This window comes from Emys orbicularis, chromosome 2 (genome assembly GCF_028017835.1).
Source record: "Emys orbicularis isolate rEmyOrb1 chromosome 2, rEmyOrb1.hap1, whole genome shotgun sequence".
Taxonomy (NCBI): Eukaryota; Metazoa; Chordata; order Testudines; family Emydidae; genus Emys; species Emys orbicularis.
The window spans coordinates 196,115,112-196,134,911 of record NC_088684.1 but is presented as its reverse complement, the minus strand read 5'-3'; the positions used below and the strand labels follow the sequence as shown (position 1 = coordinate 196,134,911).

General features: G+C 40.1%; 1 protein-coding gene across 1 annotated transcript in view; it reads left to right on the top strand.

The window, feature by feature from the left end:
- CNTNAP2 (contactin associated protein 2) overlaps window positions 1-19,800 on the top strand; it is a 1,144,465-nt gene that overhangs the window by 846,278 nt on the left and 278,387 nt on the right. The window contains exon 14 of the mRNA XM_065398395.1: window positions 2,878-3,034. Within this exon, the coding sequence (XP_065254467.1) occupies window positions 2,878-3,034 (157 nt within the window). The remainder of the gene's footprint in view (window positions 1-2,877; window positions 3,035-19,800) is intronic.

Here is a 19,800-nt window from a genome sequence, read left to right as displayed (position 1 = left end):
CCTTGTTCTTTCCCCCTTCCCTTCTATTTTTCCCTTTTACCCTGTTCATCCTCTTGGTACATACAGTATCTGATAAATTTGTTATACTCCGTGTATTAATATCTTACATGTGTATGGCATCTTTCATCCTGAAATTTGTTAGTCTCTAAAGTGCCACAAGTACTCCTGTTCTTTTTGAGGATACAGACTAACACGGCTGCTACTCTGAAACCTTTCATCCTGAAGGATCTCAGCAAAACTATGGGCAAAACCTTAACCTCACTTCTTTTGCAGTAGTGGGGTGAAATGGGACAAGATTCATTTGGCTGGCACAGGCCAGAATGGTTTAGGCGATGACAAGGGAAATGCATGGGGAGATGCATCTTACTACTACTCTAAAAAGCAGTGTTTGTCTTCAGTAATCTGTGATGCTGACTGCAAAATATGCACACGGGGGTGGGGAATTAGGATGCCCCAAAATAGCTGACCATAGCCCATTGACTTCAGTGGACTTAAGCATATGTGTAAGTGCTTTTCTGAATACAGATGTGTTTCTGCATAAGGCAAAAGTCCTTCAATTTTTATCGATTTATTTAGGAGGTTTTAAAAGGTAAATATCAGCAACAAAATGATAATCATTACAACAGTGATCAAGACAGCTGCATACAGATTGGTCCAAATCCTCTGCAAATCAGCATAGCTTCTTTGGAGTCAATAACTTTGAAAAACTACTCTGTCCAAGTTTCAGAACATGTTCTAGATTTAAAACCTAATACCAGCTATCATTAAAAGAATTGTAGCACATGCCATTCCTCCATCTATCTTCTGGTTTTCTATTGCGCCCATCATTATCGTACTTAAGTGCTACTTTGCTTTCATCTATTTTAAATATGTCTATTTGCTTCTGAATTTTTGAATCCTCGCTGTCTTTTGAAAAAATTAAGTAATTTTCTATCCTTTTGGTACTCTAATTAGCAAGCTAGTTTCCTACCTAAGTGCTGATAATTAGGAGCATGAGGTTTTCCTGTATCCAAAAGGTATGAACAAGCAGAGCTCTATTTCATTCGCAGAACAGCTAATACTAAAGCATTCACAATATGGTACTTAAACTACAAGCTGTCCTCAAATATGGCAAAATTATGATATAACATCCAAATGGCCAAATTGCTGTATCTGGATGCCGCATTAATTAAAATAATTCAAACATTAACTGGTGGAAAACACATTTACCTGTAAAATATCTCTGGTTAAATAAACTTTTTGCAAGCCAGAGCAATGTAACCTCATATCCTAGACATTTTTATAGCAGCTTTGAAATGATGCTAGAATAGTCACACAACATATCCTTCTATAACCCTCAGCATTTTTAATATCTTTCAATGATAATCAAGTCACAGAAGCTAAAATGACCAATTTAGATCCTAGAATGGAGTCAGTCTAGTACCATATCCATTACTGTTGCTGTGATGTTCGGAGTGGCCATGCTGTGCAGCATAACAACAATCATAAAGCCCTAGGTGATGACTGCTTTTTCACATTACTGTATATTCAATAATGGGACTCTTGTATTATGTTTAACAATTCAAAAGCATTAAATAGAGTGATTTTATTTTGAGGAGGGATTTTATTTGGTTGCTCTCCTGTCACAGAATTTAGTCCTCTCTGGGGCTCAGTGTGGTTTACTTTTAACACGTCTGGAGGATAGAAGAAGATTTACAGTGTGGAGGATGGAATTAGATTGTCCGGTGAATGTTTTTAGGGTTATGGATGCAGCTTCAGCTTGTACATGCATGTGTGCAAAGCACAACAATTAAATGATTAAAACATGATTTCAGTTATATTTCTAAGAAGAAAAAACTGCATGGAACATTAAGGAGGATTTTACTTTTGAAAAGCTTAATAAGTAAAATACTTAGAAGTGGCCTCATTTCATTTAAGTTGAAAATATTGTTTATGGTACATTACTGGGAGGAATATTTTTTCTTAAGTAGTAGTTATGTAAACCAAGCTCTATGATACTGTTGTAGCTTGGATGAAATCAATGGATGGAACTCTCTGAAGTCTATAGAATTATTCACATGCTTTAAAGTGCATACTTAAGTATTTTGCCGAATTGGGGCCTTGAACAGGGTCATCTGCTAAGAATACTTTTCAGTATAGAGTAGAATAGGGTTCTCTTCATCTGAGAGTAATGGGTTCGGTTGTCCAACAATATTATGTGGAAATGTACAGTAATATGGGAAAATTTAAGGTTACAGACTTTGTGCCAAGCAAGGTAAATATATCACAGGACTGGGTCTATGCAATGGAAAAGCTGGGGAGTGTTGACATCTCCTTGCAAAGACTGACTTTTTTAACTGATTTGTGTCTTACAGGAGTCCAGTAACACCTATTTAAACTTTGGTTTTGGCTAAATAGTCACTGGATAGTGTAGGTGTTTATTTTCCAGTGAAAACAAATTAGTTTCCAGTGAGGTGTTATTTTTAAAACAAAACAAATACATATTCCCCTACAGTAGCTGCAGCCCAGATATTGCATCTTATGTCTAATGCATAAGAACTGGAATTTGAGATTGATGTGAACCCTTCCAGCCTCTTTAACTGTTCTTAGTTTATACAATAAAAATAAAGAGCATAAATAGCAAAAAGCAAAATAGATTTTAAAAGTTTCCTGTTGTATAATAGAAGGTGGTATGGGTACAGATAAAAATTTTGGTTTTAATCTGACAGTGTCCTTTAAATTGCAGTGGAATGTCTGTTCATTTATGATGGATATGTTGCTTTTCCAGCTGTGTGTTGTTAACACCACTTACATATTAGACAATTGTATCCAGCTATGTGGCATTGTGGACCCCTATCACCTTTGATGCATCTAACCCTCCATTCTTGTTCTTTGCAGATGGGAATCCATACACCTGGTGGGTTGGAAAAGCCAATGAGAAGCACTACTATTGGGGTGGCTCTGGACCTGGCATTCAGAAATGTGCCTGTGGCATTGAACGCAATTGTACTGATCCCAAATACTACTGCAACTGTGATGCTGATGCTAAACAATGGTAAGTGGGTTGTTAAAACTATTACCAAAACTCTGGCTAGTCATGGTCCTATGGTCTTACCCCTCACTTCTTAAATGGTTTTTGTGAAATCTGATACTCATAAATTGCTGCAGTTTGTTAACTCATTCCTTACTATGCTGAACACAAATAGCTTCAAGCCGCTGGTTTCCTGCTTCCCTACTATTTTTTTTCCTGAAACAATGTGCCCTTGTCAGTAATAAGTAGACCTAGGGTGGCTTCTTCTATGGTTGGAGTCTTTATTTTCTGCATCATAAAGTTCAGTAATTTAGGAAACTTTTATGATGCACATTTGGCTGTATTTGTTATCCAACAGCCATGTGGTTAATGACACAATAAGATTCCACATGATATGGTAATACTGTGCAATTCAGGAGGAGAATGGCCAACCTCTCTTAATAACTTTTATATTTATTGGCATGGCTGTGAGGGTTTTTTTTATATATAACTGTTTGTTTGTAAAATATAAATACAGATCTTTTGGGGACCATCAGTATTCCAAATTACCTGTCTGGCTGGCTGTTCTATTTCTATAATGTCAGACTCCATGGTACCTAAGCAACATGCATGTCTATTGTATAAAAACAAACTCCCTTGAAAAAGGCTAAAACTACGAAGTCAAACACTCATAAGTAAGGCTGTGATTATATCATGGAGGTCACAGAAGTCACAGAATCTGTGACTTCTAGAGACCTCCGTGACATTTTCTGCCCTGGGGCTGGAGCTGTCAGCAAGCAGCCCCACAGATCTCAGCCGCTGGGCCACCAGGGGTGGGCCACCAGCAGCTCCTAACTGCCAGCAGCAGGGGGACCCCAGAGCTCCCAGTCCCCACGGGCAGTGGGGGGACCCTGGAGCTCCCAATCCCGTGGGCAGATCCCAGACATCCTAGCCACCAAGGGTGGCAGGGGGACCCTGGAGCTCCCAATCCCCATGGGCAGATCCCAGACATCCTAGCCACCAAGGGTGGCAGGGGGACCCTGGAGCTCCCACTTGCTGCGGGCGGCAGGAGCCCTCCCCACAATGTCAAGCCATGAGAGGCAGCGAGGGGCACACCCGCAGCGGCTCAGGCGCTGTGAGTGCTCCTCCCTCCCCATTTTACCAGGAATATTTTTAGTAAAAATCACAGACAGGTCACGGGCTTCCATGAATTTTTGCTTATTGCCTGTGACCCGTCTGTGATTTTTACTAAAAATATCCATTGCAAAATCTGAGCCTTACTCATAGGTTAGGAAAGCCCATAATTAAGGCTGCCCTTGTAACCTTCATTCATCCTCCTTGGGCAGATCTATTACGATAGTTTTAAATTACTTCATAACATACTCTTTTCCCTACAGGATTCCTGCTTCATTCAGTACACAGGATGCATGGTGCTAAGATCGGATCGGAGTTCTGTAGTGAATAATTGTTCCTCTGTAGGAAGAACAATTGTAGGGAAAGTCCCACTTAGCCTCAGTATATATTATCATTAGCAAAACAACATGTGTTTCCCTAAACTTGTTCTTGGAAGCAGCTAAACTGTTTTTACTGAATCTTTCTAAAAACATAGGAAGAGTTGGCAGTAACATTTGGCATAGCATGTTTTAATTTAAAATCTCTGTTTACAAATTTGATCTCTCTGTTTACAGATTTTGTTTTTCACACCTCTTCCCTTTTTTTTTCTTTTTTTTTCTTTTTATAGTGATGCTTTACAATAAATAACATCAAGAAAACTTATTTTCTTTATAGGAAGGATGGATCTTGGTCTAACCTAAGGAACTTTTCTTCCCTCTTTTTTAAAAGTTAAGACGTTTGTTGAGTATAATTGTTTATTTCTTTTGTCATGTCTTGGAATATTCAGTAATCAATAAGATTCTTACTTTTATGAGCATATTTTACATTGGTAGCCACTTGTTGGTATTTGAATCAGTAGTTCATTTAATTTAGTAATTCATCGGACTATTCATGAATGGTGACATGAAACGGCCGGGATAAATATGGGAATGAAGTATGAAAAATATACAATGGGAACGTTAGAGGAATATTTGTAGGATCTGCAAGAATGATATTCTAGGATGGGGGGAAAAATCAAACAAAGAAATACTGGTTTCAGAGCAAGCTTAGGAAATGCTGGGGTAATATGGTGTGAGGCATGTTACAGGATGAGCAATAGAACACTACAGAGATAAAGAAAGAGAAGTCAATACTAGACAGAGATAGTCGTCAGGATATGATGCAGAGCTGAGGAGCTAGGATTACACAGAGGGAAGAGAAATAGCAAGTCATGCAGGGGACACTGACTGGAACACCAGCTAGATGTTCCAGTGTAGTAGCAGAGAGCTATGGTAATGACACAAGGAAGATATTGTCATAATAAGGGAAATGATGCCATTTCGGACATCTGTGCTTTTTCTTTGCTCGAGGCAATGACAGTGTGTCCATGTATAGCGGTTTCCATGTACTGTACAGTATATTAACTAATACATCACTTGCTTTGAAGGAAATGTGCAGGGAAATAACTGACTATTGTGGCCTCCTTTCCTCAAATCCAGTGATAGTTGGAGTTTTTGGCATATTTCAGAAAGGGGCCCCCACAAAATCTCACCCTCCTCCCCATCAGGGCCGGCTCCAGCATTTCTGCCACCCCAAGCAAAAAAAAAAAAAAAAAAAGCCACGATCGGCGGCGGCAATTGGAAGGAAAAAAAAAAAAAAAAAAAGCCGCAATCAGCGGCGGCAGTTCAGCGGCAGGTCCTTCGCTCCTAGAGGGAGTGAGGGACCTGCCGCCCCCGAATTGCCGCAGGTGCCGCCCCTCTCCCTTGGCCGCCCCAAGCACCTGCTTGTTAAGCTGGTGCCTGGAGCCGGCCCTGCTCCCCATTAGCGTGTGTGCCAATGGTACAGAGTGGTGGATTTTATTCATTTTGTTTCCAATATGAAACAAATTATTTATTTATAACCGTAACCAAGGAAAGAGATAACACCATTTGACAAGCAAGCTGCACTTTGCTGGAAACCGTTACAATTTATTTTTTATGGGAACTGTTCCAATTATCTATTATTATAGTGTAATGTTCAGTGTGTATAATCAGAAGCAGGGATGAAGTTCTAGAAGGTGAGACTGGAGGCAATGTCCTCTAGATTTTTTTTTTTTTTTGAATGCGCATCTTTTGGTGCCATCTAATCCATGCCAAAGTCAAAACATTTGCTTTTCAGAAGTATTTTGTTGAGCCTCCGGGATGAGGCATCTCTGACCAGGATGATTTAGCAGTATCTGGAGATCACCCCAACCCTCCATTCAATTTAGTGGTGACAGAATGTTAACAGGGGTCCCCAATGCATCATTGTTCAACTTTCGGTTCCAGGCAGCAAAGCAGCTGCCTGAGTTGGGACTTTCCTGCATCAGTGTCTGCAGCACTACTTTCGAATTTTGGCACTAATGGCTGTAATTGGGAAGAGACTGGAACAAGGAGCCAGGAAAAGGGGAAACTGAGGCTTGGGGTGGGGGGTATGACTGGAAGCTGAAGGAGAAGAGGAGAGACAGATTGGATGAGGAGCCAGGATGGGGAAGCTGGGAATAGCTGGACAAGGAGCCTAGGAGGATGGAGAGACATGCAGTTACTGGGAGAGACTGAGCCTCGGAAGGAGAGCCCAGAGTGGAAAACTAAGTGTGGTGGGGCAAGGGCACCGGGGCTGGGATGCAAAGCCTGAAGAGTGAAGATTGGGATTAATTAGGCAAAAAGAATGGGACTTGTATGATGATCCAGGGGTGGGAAAGAGACAGGACTGGGGTAGGGATAGGTTGGACAGAATGGGACACAAGGGGGAACAGGTAGAAGAGTCATAGCACATGCTTCTCTCCAGAGGCAGCAATGGAACCCAAGATTCCAGAGTCTCACTATTCCCGTGCAGTCAATAAAATACATGTGAAATCCACTGACAAAGTATCGCATCCCCCTCTCGTCCACACAGAGGATGATAACATAGTACTCCTACAAGTTCCTCCATTAACTCAAATGGCAGAGGTCTGTGCGGTGGATTTAAAGATTCTTGTCCTGCTGATGAACCATGTGGGTATCAATATGATGTCACATATTGGAATTTCTGGGGAGTTTTTTCAGTTTGCTTTTAAAAAAAAAACTACTGAGAAGTTACACACAGAAACTTAATTAAAAGAATATTAAGATTACAAAGTTAACTACTCAAAATGTAGGAAATGCCAAAATTAAGATAGCCTGTGAAACCTTAGTTTGTCCCCCTTGTGCATATGCATCATGAAGTGTTTAATTACATGATAATTTACTATATTTTTCTATAGGATTCCTGCTCATTCATTGCTCATGATGGACTGTTCTGGGATGTGTAGTAAAGGAGGATGTTGCCTTTAGGACCCCTGCCTTGTTTGTTGCAGAAGTTGGAAGGTGTGTAGTGAATGAGGCAGGGGATTGCAGGAAGAGGAAGGACCATCTCATGGTTAATGCCATTGAATGCTGCCCTGGAGAACTGGATTCTATCCCTGCCTCTGCCACAGAGCTTCCTATGTGATGCTGGGCAAGTTACTTCAACCAAACTTTTCACAGGTTGTCAATAATTGTGTGTTCCTCCTTTTCTGGGTGCCCAATTTAAGACATGGGGGTCTGATTTGCAGACTCTGCTATGTATGAAGTCAATGGGAGTTGTACTTTGAACATACAAAGTGCTGTATAATGCTAAGTACTCTGAAAAGTCAGATCCGATGTGTCTCAAACTGGATGCCCAAAATTAGTGAACACTTTTTTACCTTAATTTCTCTGATCCCCAACTGTAAGACGGGCATAATATCACAGGGATGTTGTGAAAATAAATTAATTCATGTTTGTGAAGCACTCAGATACTATAGTGATGAGCACCATAGAAAAGCCCATGAAGAAATGAAGCATTCTGTATTCGGAGCAGGGCTTGAATAGTGTGCAGTAAATAAGGCCACTGAACAATGAAGATAAAACAAAATATTTAATAGCTGCTCACTGAAGGAGCATGGTCTAGCCTGTGCACTGAATGGGGCAAAGGTCCTGGGAGAAAAAACTATGTAACGATGCAATTAAAGACTATCATAACACACGTGTAAAAGGGGGATGAACTAAGGTTGCTTGGGCAACCGTAATTCTCACATTTCCTAAGTTTTGAGTGCTTAACTTTGAAACCTTAATATTCTTTTAACGTAGTTATGTTGTGTGTAATATTAAATAGTGTGGAGTCTTTAACGTACTGTACCTGCTATACAGTGATGTTCAAAGGGTAATGTGTGCAATGCCCTCTATACGCACTAGACAAGGTACCTGTGGACTTTAAGAGCTAACTTTGATTTTCTCTGCTTTCATTTTGTGTCATAGCCCTGATGCCTCCTAAACCTGGATGGTTTCTGTGTTAATGTTTTTAGAAGCACTAAAAATTAGCTTATGAAGCAAGAGTAGGAAAAATGAACAGTGTAAACCACATAAATGAACTGAAGACTTCAGAAGATGTAAAATAGGACATAAAGTTACAATAAAGTTATCTACAGTGGCTATATGGATGTAATGGGGCCTGGCTAACCTAAATAAATAAATGCATAGTTAGGATTAGTCATAAAGCTGTAATGATGTATAGACTCCTAGACTTTAAGGTCAGAAGGGAGCATCATGATCATCTGCTATAGTGAGCTGAATAACTGTTTGCAAGATAGCTTAACCTTTGTGGTTTACATGCAAAGCTTATTAATAGTTTAAATATTCTAGACCTCTGTGGATTGTAAACTTGGGTGAATTGTAGACTCCCAATTGGGGTTTTAAAAAGCACTCAAACTGAATGTTGTGGATGGTTATATTTTATTCCCTATTTTGCAGCCTCTGTTTGCACCTCCTGGTTTAAGACATGCTGCTGTGATGACATCACAAATAGTGCCATCAGAGCAACACAAAAGAAAAAGTCACAGACCACACACACACACACACACACACACACACACACACACACACATACAGCCTCAGCCTTTGAGACAGTATGAGAAACCTGTTCACAGGAGCACACACACACCTTTGAGACAGTGTGAGAAGCCTGTTCACAGGAGTAGGAAAAAGCATTATGCAGCCACCCAAAGGAAAGCAAATGAACAAGTGCTGCCTGGCAGTTTGCCCCAGCTTTGCTACTTTGCAGAAGCTGAAGTGGATGGGCAGGCCACTTACACCTCCTCTTCTGCTTTGGCCAGCCCTTACACCATCACTTCCGCCTTGCAGATAGGTTCTTCCTGTCAGCCACACAGCACTTGACAGATTTGTCCCCATCTTTCTCTCCATCAAGTGGAGCAGAAGAGACAGCAAAGAAGACAGTGGATAGTTTGGCTGTGGTTTCAGCAGACATAATTGTGCTCATAAAAGCAGCCCCTAGTGGTCAGTGGCTATAACAATGGATCATAGGCTTGGTAGAATTTGATTTTTATTTTATGATTTTGACAGTTTATTTTTAAGCATTTTTTCTGATTTTTATCAATTTACATTTTCATAGTTGTGGGAAATTATAAGACGGAAGGGTCAGACAAAACCTACTTAATGACAGTAGACAATCAGATTCAACAAGTTAAAGCTTCTAACTATTAAAACACAAATTCTCAACCTCACATGTTAAAATATACTAAGTAAATATCCCTAGATCAAACTCTAATAAGTTCTCAAGCACCATTTTTCTTACTTTGCCTATCTGTAAATTTCAGTTATTATTGATAGAAATATTTTTTCATCAGTGTTTGTGTGTTTGGTGAAATTGACATTGACTGACATTTACTAATGAAAATCTAATCCTTCCAAGACTAATCATAGCACAAATACTGTATGGCACAGGGATTGTATCTTCATATTTGTTTGTGCAGTGCCTAGCACAATGGAGTCTCAATAGTGATTTAGATCTCTGAATGCTACTGCAGTATAAATATTAAGTAATAATAAAAGTGGCATTGCTGCACAAGGAGAGAAAAACAGACACAGAGAAAGGATAGGGTTGCAAGTGCTTCACCTTCAGCTTTAATTAAGTTAACATTGATCTCAGTGAAGTACCTATTATTCGTGCCTGCTATGAAATTACGCTTTATATAAGTGAACCAGATTGCATGAAAAGGGTTCAGCTTGCTTGGTCTAACAAAGGTCACTCATTCAAGAGCTTATAGTCAATGCTTAATGACAAGATTGAGCCTTGGTCTCAGGAGGATAAACAGTCTGCCTACCCTGTAGAATCGTTTGCTACTGTTGTCTGCATCAAGTGCTTCCTTAAGCAACTGCTAGACAGAGCTTTCCTAGATTGCATATTGTTAGATTAAATGCATTAAATTTCTTATACTGAACACTATTATTATTTATATGGTATCATGTCACTGCAGAGATAGACAAGCTGTACTAAACAAGTAACTAAGTACCTATCCCAGAAGCTACTAGGAGGGTTAGTTTGTTGGTTTTGAATAGCAGCCATCATCATATTATATAAGACGACAGTATGAGTTAGTGCAGTACAATGCAAATAGAATAAGAACACAGTCATTACAGACAGGTATAGAATGAGTAGGGTTGATGAGTATTGATTGGGATGCTGATCTTTTGAGAAGTGTTTGGTGGTCTTGGGGAAGATGAGAGTAGCAACCGAGAAGAATTAGAGCCAGGATTGGAGAGGTGTGGGTAATATCTATGAGAAAAGTGGTGGTTTCCAAACTAACAATGAATCAGACAAATGTCAGTACTGGGGAACAAATGAAGGGAAATAACACTGGGATGTCACTAAAGCAAAAGTAAATTGTTGATGAAGTAATTCGGGACCACTTTATCATCAGTGCTCTTGACTCTGGGAATAAATCAAGTGGCTGCAGACAGCCTAATTTTCTTGTTTATCCTCAGTCACACTTTGGAAATCAAAGCTTCTTCCTCCAGTGTCTTTGCAAAATTCTCTTTTATTTGTGTAAAGTATTTGACAGAGCACTCTACAGCATACAACATTCCTTTACTTAATAACTTTTAGTTTACCCTTTAGCAAGGGCATGGAAGAAAGTTTCACAGGATATAAAAGATCACTAAGGTTTACACGTGATGTGTGTTAGTGGTTGGATTACGGATTGGGTGCTGGTATTCAGGTTCTGTTCATGCCTGTGTCAATGACTCACTGTCTGACCTTGGGCAAATCATTTAAGGGCAGATTTTCAAAGGTATTTAGGTACCTAAAGATGCAGATAGGTGCCTAATGGGATTTTCAAAAGTTCCTAAGCATTGAAATCAATGGCTCTTAGGAGCCAAACTCACTTAGGGTGTGTCTACCTGAGGATACTCAGGAAAATTAATTTACTTTTAAAGTGAATTAGTAAACAGCATTAAATCTCTGTGTGGACACTCTTGTTCAGAATTAAAGTGGCTTTAATTCACTTTGAGAATGAAGTAAACTGAATCAAATTAAGGCCACTTTAATTCTGAGTAAAAGTGTTCCCATAGGGATTTGATGTGGTTTAACGAATCCACTTTAAATTCACACCTTTGGTTAATTCTGATTAATTTTCCTGAGTATCCCTGTGTAGACAAACCCATAGTCGCTTTTGAAAATCCCACTAAGCACCTATTTGCATCTTTAACCACCCAAATATCTTTGTAAATCTGACCCTTAGCTTCTCGGGGGTATGTCTACACAGCAAAGAAAAACCCTGGCTGGCCCATGCCAGTTGACTCAGGCTTGTGGGGGTCAGTCTACAGGGCTGTTTCATTGTTGTGTAGACTTCTGGACTTTGTCTGGAGCCTGAGCCCTGGGACCCTCCCACCTTGCAGCATCCTAGAGCCTGGGATCCAGCCTGCATCTACACGTCTACACAGCAATCACACAGCCCTGCAGCTCAAGCTCTCGAAGCCGAGTCAGCTGACACAGGCCAACCCCTGAGCTTTTAATTCAGAGGTTCCCAAACTGTGTTCTGTGGAGCACCTGCTGGTGGTTCACAGAGAACTGTTGGTCATGATTCTGGCTCCTCCTACTCATTTCCATTGGCTGAACATACATTGGATACTTTGCTAGCATTACTTTTCCATGTCTATAATTACAGTAGTTTCCACCAATGCTATGTGAACGAGAATGGGGTCATGATTGGTCCACATAACCTCCCATAATAGTAGGTTAAGGGTGAGAACCCCCGCCTTAGTTGACCATTCTGTAATATGTATCTGTAGTTTCTCACCTTTGTGGTGAAATGTCATTAATCACTGTTTATAAAATCATTTTGAGATCCTTGGGAGAAGCAGAGTTGAAGAAAACAAATATAAATATATTCAAAAGAACTAGATTGACTAGTTTCAATGATGGACATGCACAATTGCATATGGCTAATTTGTAAATGAAAGTATCCAAATTGTACACACACATGTTATGCACCTAATTTGGCCAGTTGCACTTCAAAAATCAAGTATGTTTATACATAGATTAGCCACATACAATTGTGCAAGCCATCCATTTCACATTATACAACACTGGAAAAATGAAACAATCAGGGCACAAACAACCTTAATTCTAGCATTTCCTAACTTTTAAATGCTTGATTTTGCAACCGAGCGTTCATTTAACTTTTTTTTTCTGGGTAATTATATACAGGGAGAGTGCTAAATGCTGACTCCATAATATAACAAGAAATGGAATTAGCTCTTTATCTACTAACATCTATGATATTCTGATGTTTTGCATGGCATCATATGGGCATGATCGATCTCAGTTTCCCAGAAATTGATGAAATTTTGTAGAATTAGGCCACTGCTTTGAAAAATATGATTCAACATTTTCACAAAGTTCTAAAGTCATATTTCAAAATGACAGGCCAGAAAACACAGAGGACAGTAATAACACCTGTTCAGTTTATAAAAGCCTGAAATAGCAATACCTGTGCTGTTTTTTTATTTTCTTTGCTATGCTTACAGCATAAGCCAGATCTTTTAAAACTGAGAAGTTGATTGACTTGATTGCTGTTCTTTCCCTATCACACAACTGAATAGCCTTATTCTAGTTTCTCAGGTGTGACTTTGCAAGTTTCCCTCTAGACCATCATTTTCATTTTTGGTGCTAAAAGATAAGGAGCTAATTCCATTTCTTGTTATGTTATGGAGTCCGCATTTAGCACTCTCCCTGTATATAATTACCCAGAAAAAAAAAGTTTAATGAATGCTCGGTTGCAAAATCAAGCATTTAAAAGTTAGGAAATGCTAGAAATAAGGTTGTTTGTGCCCTGTTCTCAGAAACAGCTGAGCCATTTTGGCTATATCATCCAAATAAAATAAGCCTGAGGCATACACCCAGCGTGGGAAATTTCAGCACAAAAGGGAAAAGTTTGGCAAAGTTCTAAGCAACTGCAAACAGGGTCTTTATAATGGAAAGTGTTGGGAAAACGTAGTAAGTGGTGCTACCATCTCCATCTGTAATGATCTATTTTTATACAGCACTCTTCATCATTTGGATCTGACATCCAGCTGTTCAGTGGGTTGGGTGTATACTAAGGGTAAATGCTAGGCTTATTGAAGTTGTGTGAATTCTATGGGAGCCATTACATTTACCCGTCTCTAGCTTCTACAGAAATAGAAAGCCACAGATATCTCAATTTTCTGGCAGTCCTCCTGCTATCTGTCACCACTGAGCATTTCCAGCCTCTTTTCTGCTTCCCCAGAAAGTGGGAGTTGAATGCTATCATTACTGATAGTCAGGGATTGAGTAGGAGACTAAGAGATAGCAGTTAGCAAGGAGTGGAAAGAATTTGCCCCAGTGCCAAAATCGTGCAACAAATCCACTTGCTAAGGGAAGTAACATCTTTCACATTACTATCCTTTATGATGCAGGAGCACCTAAGAGCCCCAGTCTTGGGCCAGGACCCCATTGTGCTAGGCGCCGTACAAACACACACCAAAAAGACAGTTCCTTCCCTAAGAATTTGTAAGATAAGTTGTGAAAGTGATGTCCCCTGACCCATTATAGTGATTAAAGGTTCTTTTGTTGCTCTTAGGTAGGAAGTGGGAGGGTCAGGGATACAGTAACCCTTACACTACAGCAAGTGGTTGAGACCTCAGTTTTACATATTATTTGAAGGACATCATCCCAGAAATAGATGTATTGTTTTTGTTAGTATTTGGGGGGAGGGGAGTATTCATTCAGTCCTAATTCAGAGGGAAGAGTAGCACTAATCACCCACACCATTCTCTTCTGCTCCTCCTTTTTCTTCTTAGATGTCCCATCCAAGTGCTGACAATGCCCAATCACACTTCACATGTGAAATCTGATAGGGTCAAGAGCCCAAGGTGATAGAGCTTCAGGTCATTAGGAGTTTAGGGATTAAGTTCACTGTGAAACACAGCAAAATATCCCTGCTGTTGTCTGTTTTCCCCTCTATTGATATCCAATTTTGGGATTGTATCTATGGACCCACAGCCTTTTTATCACACGTTGACACTAGTTGATATTCAGCTCTGATCCAATATATTTGAGGCAGAGCTTCATTGTATGCTCCTAGCCTATAGCAGCAAAGACTTCAGGAACTGAGCCTTTTCCAAGATTGAAAACACAACAAACTGTGAAAATTGAAAACAATTAAAATATCATGGGTTTACTCAGCAGCCTGATTACTCTGTTAAATAACACCTTCTTGCTCGGTATTGTATATCCAGAGCCATATCTGCTTCTTCTTTTCATGCTCATCCCAGTGAACATTACAGAATCTAACTAGCTATGGGTGAAGCCCCACAATGCCACTTTTCAGAGTTACTTTTCAAAACACTTTAAGAACATAGGAACCTAGAGATCGCAAAACTGGATTAGACTTGAGGGTCCTTTTAGTTCAGTATACTGTCTCAGACAGACCAGCACCAGATGCTTCAGTAGGAAGTAGAACTGGGAGAATACATGATTTTTTTTTTGCTTTGGCTAGCAAATAGAAACATCGGTGGGGGGCGGGGGAGATTTGTTTGTTTCCACAAATGTTTGGAATTTGTCAGTAAACTGGAAGAATCTGTTTTGGACTAGAAAACTCTGAGTGTATGTGTGTTTTTATAAACTTTTAGCTCAGTGGTTAAAGCACTTGATTGAGGTGTGAAAGACCCATATTTGAATCCCCCTGCTGGATCAGGGGCTTGAACTCAGATCTCCCTCTTCTGAGGTGAGCAGCCTAACCACCAGAGTGCAGGCTATTCTGGGGTGGTTTGCTCTCAGTTTCTTCTGTTGATGCTGTTCAGGAGCGCCGCCAGCTTTTCTGCCGCCCTAGGCGGTGGAAGGTCCCGCCCCGAAATGCCGCCCCCCACAGAGGCAGCGGAAGGTCCCGCCGCCGAAATACCGCCGCGGTCACCGCCCCCCAAATTGTAGTGCCCTAGGCGACCGCCTAGGTCGCCTAATGGGTTGCGCCGCCCCTGATGCTGTTTCTCGTTATATAAATAGAGAAAGAGAGAGAATGATTCTAGCTTCATGATTAAAACGCTCACCTGGGAGGCAGGAGATATGGATTCAAATCCCTCCTCTGAATCAAGAAGAGAAGATTCCCCAAAAATGTATTTCTCGGCAAATAAAATATTCATCTGAAAAATGTTGCCCAGGAGAAATGTAAGAACCCTGCAGTAGGGGGATAATCTGCCCTCCCCCATCCTGGTCTCTAACAGTTAGAGATTGTTTTAAACCCTGAAGCATGGGATTAAAATCCCTTTCAGAATTTGCTAGCATTAGCTATTATAATGCTGCATATTCTTGTTATCCATATAAATGCACAATACATTTTTGAATATTGCTAAAAAGTTTTGAAAAAAAGAACAAATGGTGTTCTAAGTTAATATAACAGGGTTTAATTATATGAAATGGTGCTACCGTATGTATAGACTATGTAAAATGTTATCCTCAAAGTATTTGTTATTTTCTTTCTTAATTTATTAAACTTAATGAATGAAGTGCATAAAAATCAATTGGCAAACACTAACAATGCCCATAATACATCACCTAAGACAATACCGAATTTTTAAACAATAAAATGTCTATGGTCTTAAGAATAAATTACATTACTGTCACCCCCAGTCAAGGAAGGACATAGTATGCCAAGCAGTGTGCACTGCAGAACTTTCAGCCACCAATTATTTTCTCCTGGTCCTTCCACTTTTATTTGTACTAACTTAAAGATTAATGACTTTGCTGTCAGTGCACTGTGATGAAGATGAAATCAGTGGCAGTGCCCAACAGCTCAATATATTTTACCTAGTGCTTAACACTACTTAGCTTTCAAAGAAAACAGGTGGTTGTTTTGCTCCCCTTAACTTTTAAAAGTCCATTGACTTTGTGGAATCACTCTTACAGTTGGTAGATGACATATGAAAGATGTGGCATCCTGCTTGCGCAGGGCAGAGGCAGAATACAATCAGGGCTTTGCAGTCACTTTGGTTTGTCAGTAGAGCTGGTTGAAAATTTTCCTACAGAACAGTGTTTCATTGGAAAATGCCAGTTTGGCCAACCTTAAATTTCTCACAAAAGTGAGTCGGGTTTGATGAACTTTCACCGAATCACAGTCAGGGGTCTAACCGCTTACCTAGCAGGCTCTGGGGAAGCTCCAGTGTGAACTGCTCTAGGGATGGGGACCCCAAGCTTCGAGGATGTGGAGCTCCTAGGCAGCTCTGTCACATGTTCAGATTGGAATTAAATCATATTTTGAAATGCCGAAATTGCTTGCAAACTAGAAATCCCAGTTTTCAGCCAGCTCTCATTGTCAGTGTTGTTTGCAGTCATATCTAACTGAGATGCAGTTGGAAAAGTCCATCAAGCCCAAGGTATAAAGCCTACGGGGGAAACAAAATATATCTTTGTTTTCACCATTTGTTCTTTTTTTTTTCTGGGTGTGCGTGAGTGATGGGGAGAATGGGAAACAAAATAACCTTCCCTTCTGCAAAGAAACAAACCCAAAAAGACATTATACATTTTATATAGTTGACTCCCCTGGATTTGATGAGCTTTTCTGGTAGCATCTGTGCAAAATATTGTCCCACTATAGCCCACATCTAGGCGGTCATTAGACTGAAGTTCCTCCTTACCACTGTCCCTTTGTACAACTCATTCCTAGCTCCCCAAAAAGCCATCACGAAAATAAAGGACAACCGAGCTCTATAGTGACACTGCTGGTTGGGGGGGGGCTATTAAAATGGCATGCTGTAGTATTTTATTTTAAAGAGGAAGGCCACTTGCAAAACCTAGTATAAACCCTAACAACAAATTAATGGGCACCCAAAAACCCTGCAAATTTAGCATCAAAAGCAGGGAGCCTAGTAAAGGGGGACTGGAGTTGAGGGTTTTTTCATGCATCCAAACCTCTAAAAATAGTTCAAATGCTAGCAGTGCTGTTCAGCTTAGGGACTAGGTTAAGGTTTTAGGTTGAGTATTTTGCCTGAACTGGTTCATGCCTCCCTACTGGATGTTTGTGTTCTATATTCAATAGATACCGGAAACTTTCCAAGCTGCTCCTCTTCAGTCTCTAATGACTGATGTACAATTTGTTTTTCTCAGCACAATCTTTTCATTAAAGACATTTCTCTCCCTTTGAATCCCATTCACTCCCTGCATACTATAGCAGTGAAAATTAATAACTCAGGTGTTTACATGTACCCCAGAGCTCCATTCAGATTCACAAGAGTGGCTGACTCTATGTGATACATACAGACTTTGTAAATCAGGTCCAAGGTCATTTGCTGTTTGTTTATCTCATGTTATTTTCTGCACTGTCTTGAAAATTGCATTATAATGATATATGCATATTTCATATTTTTAGTTTTTAAAGTAGCTATTTTATATAATCAACTTTAAAGCTATCGTGTCATGCAGCTTTTAGACGTATCATTACCACAACACAGACCACTTTTGAATGAAGAAGCCTAGTAATGGGATTCAAATTTCATTCTTTTCAGATTTTACTTAAAACGTATAACTATAAGTATGCAGAAACCACTCTACCTAAACCAGTCTCCGTAGATCTAATCATCCATACTCATTGGCATCATCACAAATATTAAATTTTGCTTTGCTTTTAGTCAATTGCAACATGGAATTATGTAGCTGAAACTGTTTACAAGATTATTTTAAATGTAGACTGAGAAAGACAGAGAGAAGCTATTTCTCAGGTATGATTCAAGGTTACTGAATTTATTATAATATTGCACAGTATCTGGTGGGGGGGGTGTTAATGCTAACACATAGCTTTTCAAGCTCGGTAATACTGGATGGAAGAGATTAGACTGCTTATGTATTTCCTTGATCATAAAATAAAAAGAAAATGTGTCAATACAAAGATTCCTTATATTTTATTCTTACACTGAGTTGCCCAAAGTAATCTATTATATTGTCCATCCCATTAGTTATGATCATCCTCTATTTTTCCAGCCTTAGAAATTGTAAAGGAACTATGCAAGTGTTGCATTATTTTGCTTATAGGTCTGTCCATTTGCTCACGTGGGGCAACATTTTTAAAAGCACCTAATCCCATTTTCAGAAGAAACTTAGGCACTTACAGCCAGATTTGCAAATGCAGGTAGGCATCTAGTGGGATTTTCAAAAGCACCTAAGCAGGTTAGGTATCTAGCTTCCTTAGGCACTAGGCTTAGGCACTTTATTTTAGGCATCAATTTTGGAAAATCTTGACCTGTACGTGCTAGTGTGTGCACATATATTGTATATGTTTGTTTCCCTTAGAGAGGTGACTAATAAGACGGGGTAATTTAATACAGTAATCGATTGGAGTCTTACTGTGTCTTCCCCTTTGTTTGTACATCACCTAACATAGTGAGGCCTTGAGCCTCATTGGGACTTTGAGCGCTACTGCAATAAATAATAATTATGTGTATTGCCATTCCTGCTCATTTTGCCTTACAAGGGAGTCTGTCATATTAAGAGAATGAAGAGAAAATAGTGTTCTTACAAAAAGCAATTCTTTGTAATTTATTTGTATTTTATAATTATGCTTAATGAGACAGCATCAGGAGATGCACATCTCTTTTTCATAAGTGTCCCAGGGAACAGGCAGATGTCAGCCAGCATTAATCAGCCATACTTCAGCACAATGCAAACATTATAATGCAGGAGACTCAATCTGAGCTAGCAGATAATATTGAAAAGTTACCATTTCTATGCATTGTACAGAGAAGGCTTTTTTTTTTTAAATATTTTTTTCTTAAAACTAAACGATATTGGTGGTTTCACTGAAAAAGATGCCAACAATGTATTCCTTCTAGACCCAAAAGCCTGCGTTTCTTCCTCATCCCCATTCGTTTAGCCTTAAATACTTGAAATTTAGTGATCAATTTAAATGAAGGTGTGACACGGTTAAGGTGAGTCCCATCTGGTGCGGGGCGAGTGCGCCTGCCTTTCTCGGAGAATAGGGGCTGGCGCACGAGCCTCACGTGCCTATCTCCCTCAGCTCAAGTCTGCACGTCTGGCTTAGCTATGGGGTAGAGTGGCCCAATGGCCAGAGTTTACGAAAATGCCCCACTCATTCAGGGTAGTACGGCCTAGTGGCCAGAGTCCATGGAACTTGCCTCCACTGGCAGGACAGTGTGGCCCAATGGCCATAGTCTATGCAAAATGCCCCGCTTGTCGGGGTAGTACGGCCTAGTGGCCGGAGTCTATGAAACGTGCCCCTACTGTCAGGGCAGTGTGGGGTCTGAGGCTGTGTTCTACGTCTCCGCTCCCCTCTGGCACAGGCTGGAGGCAGTCCTCAGCAGGAGCTCCTGGCACACATCCTTCTCCGCCGGCATCTCCTTCAG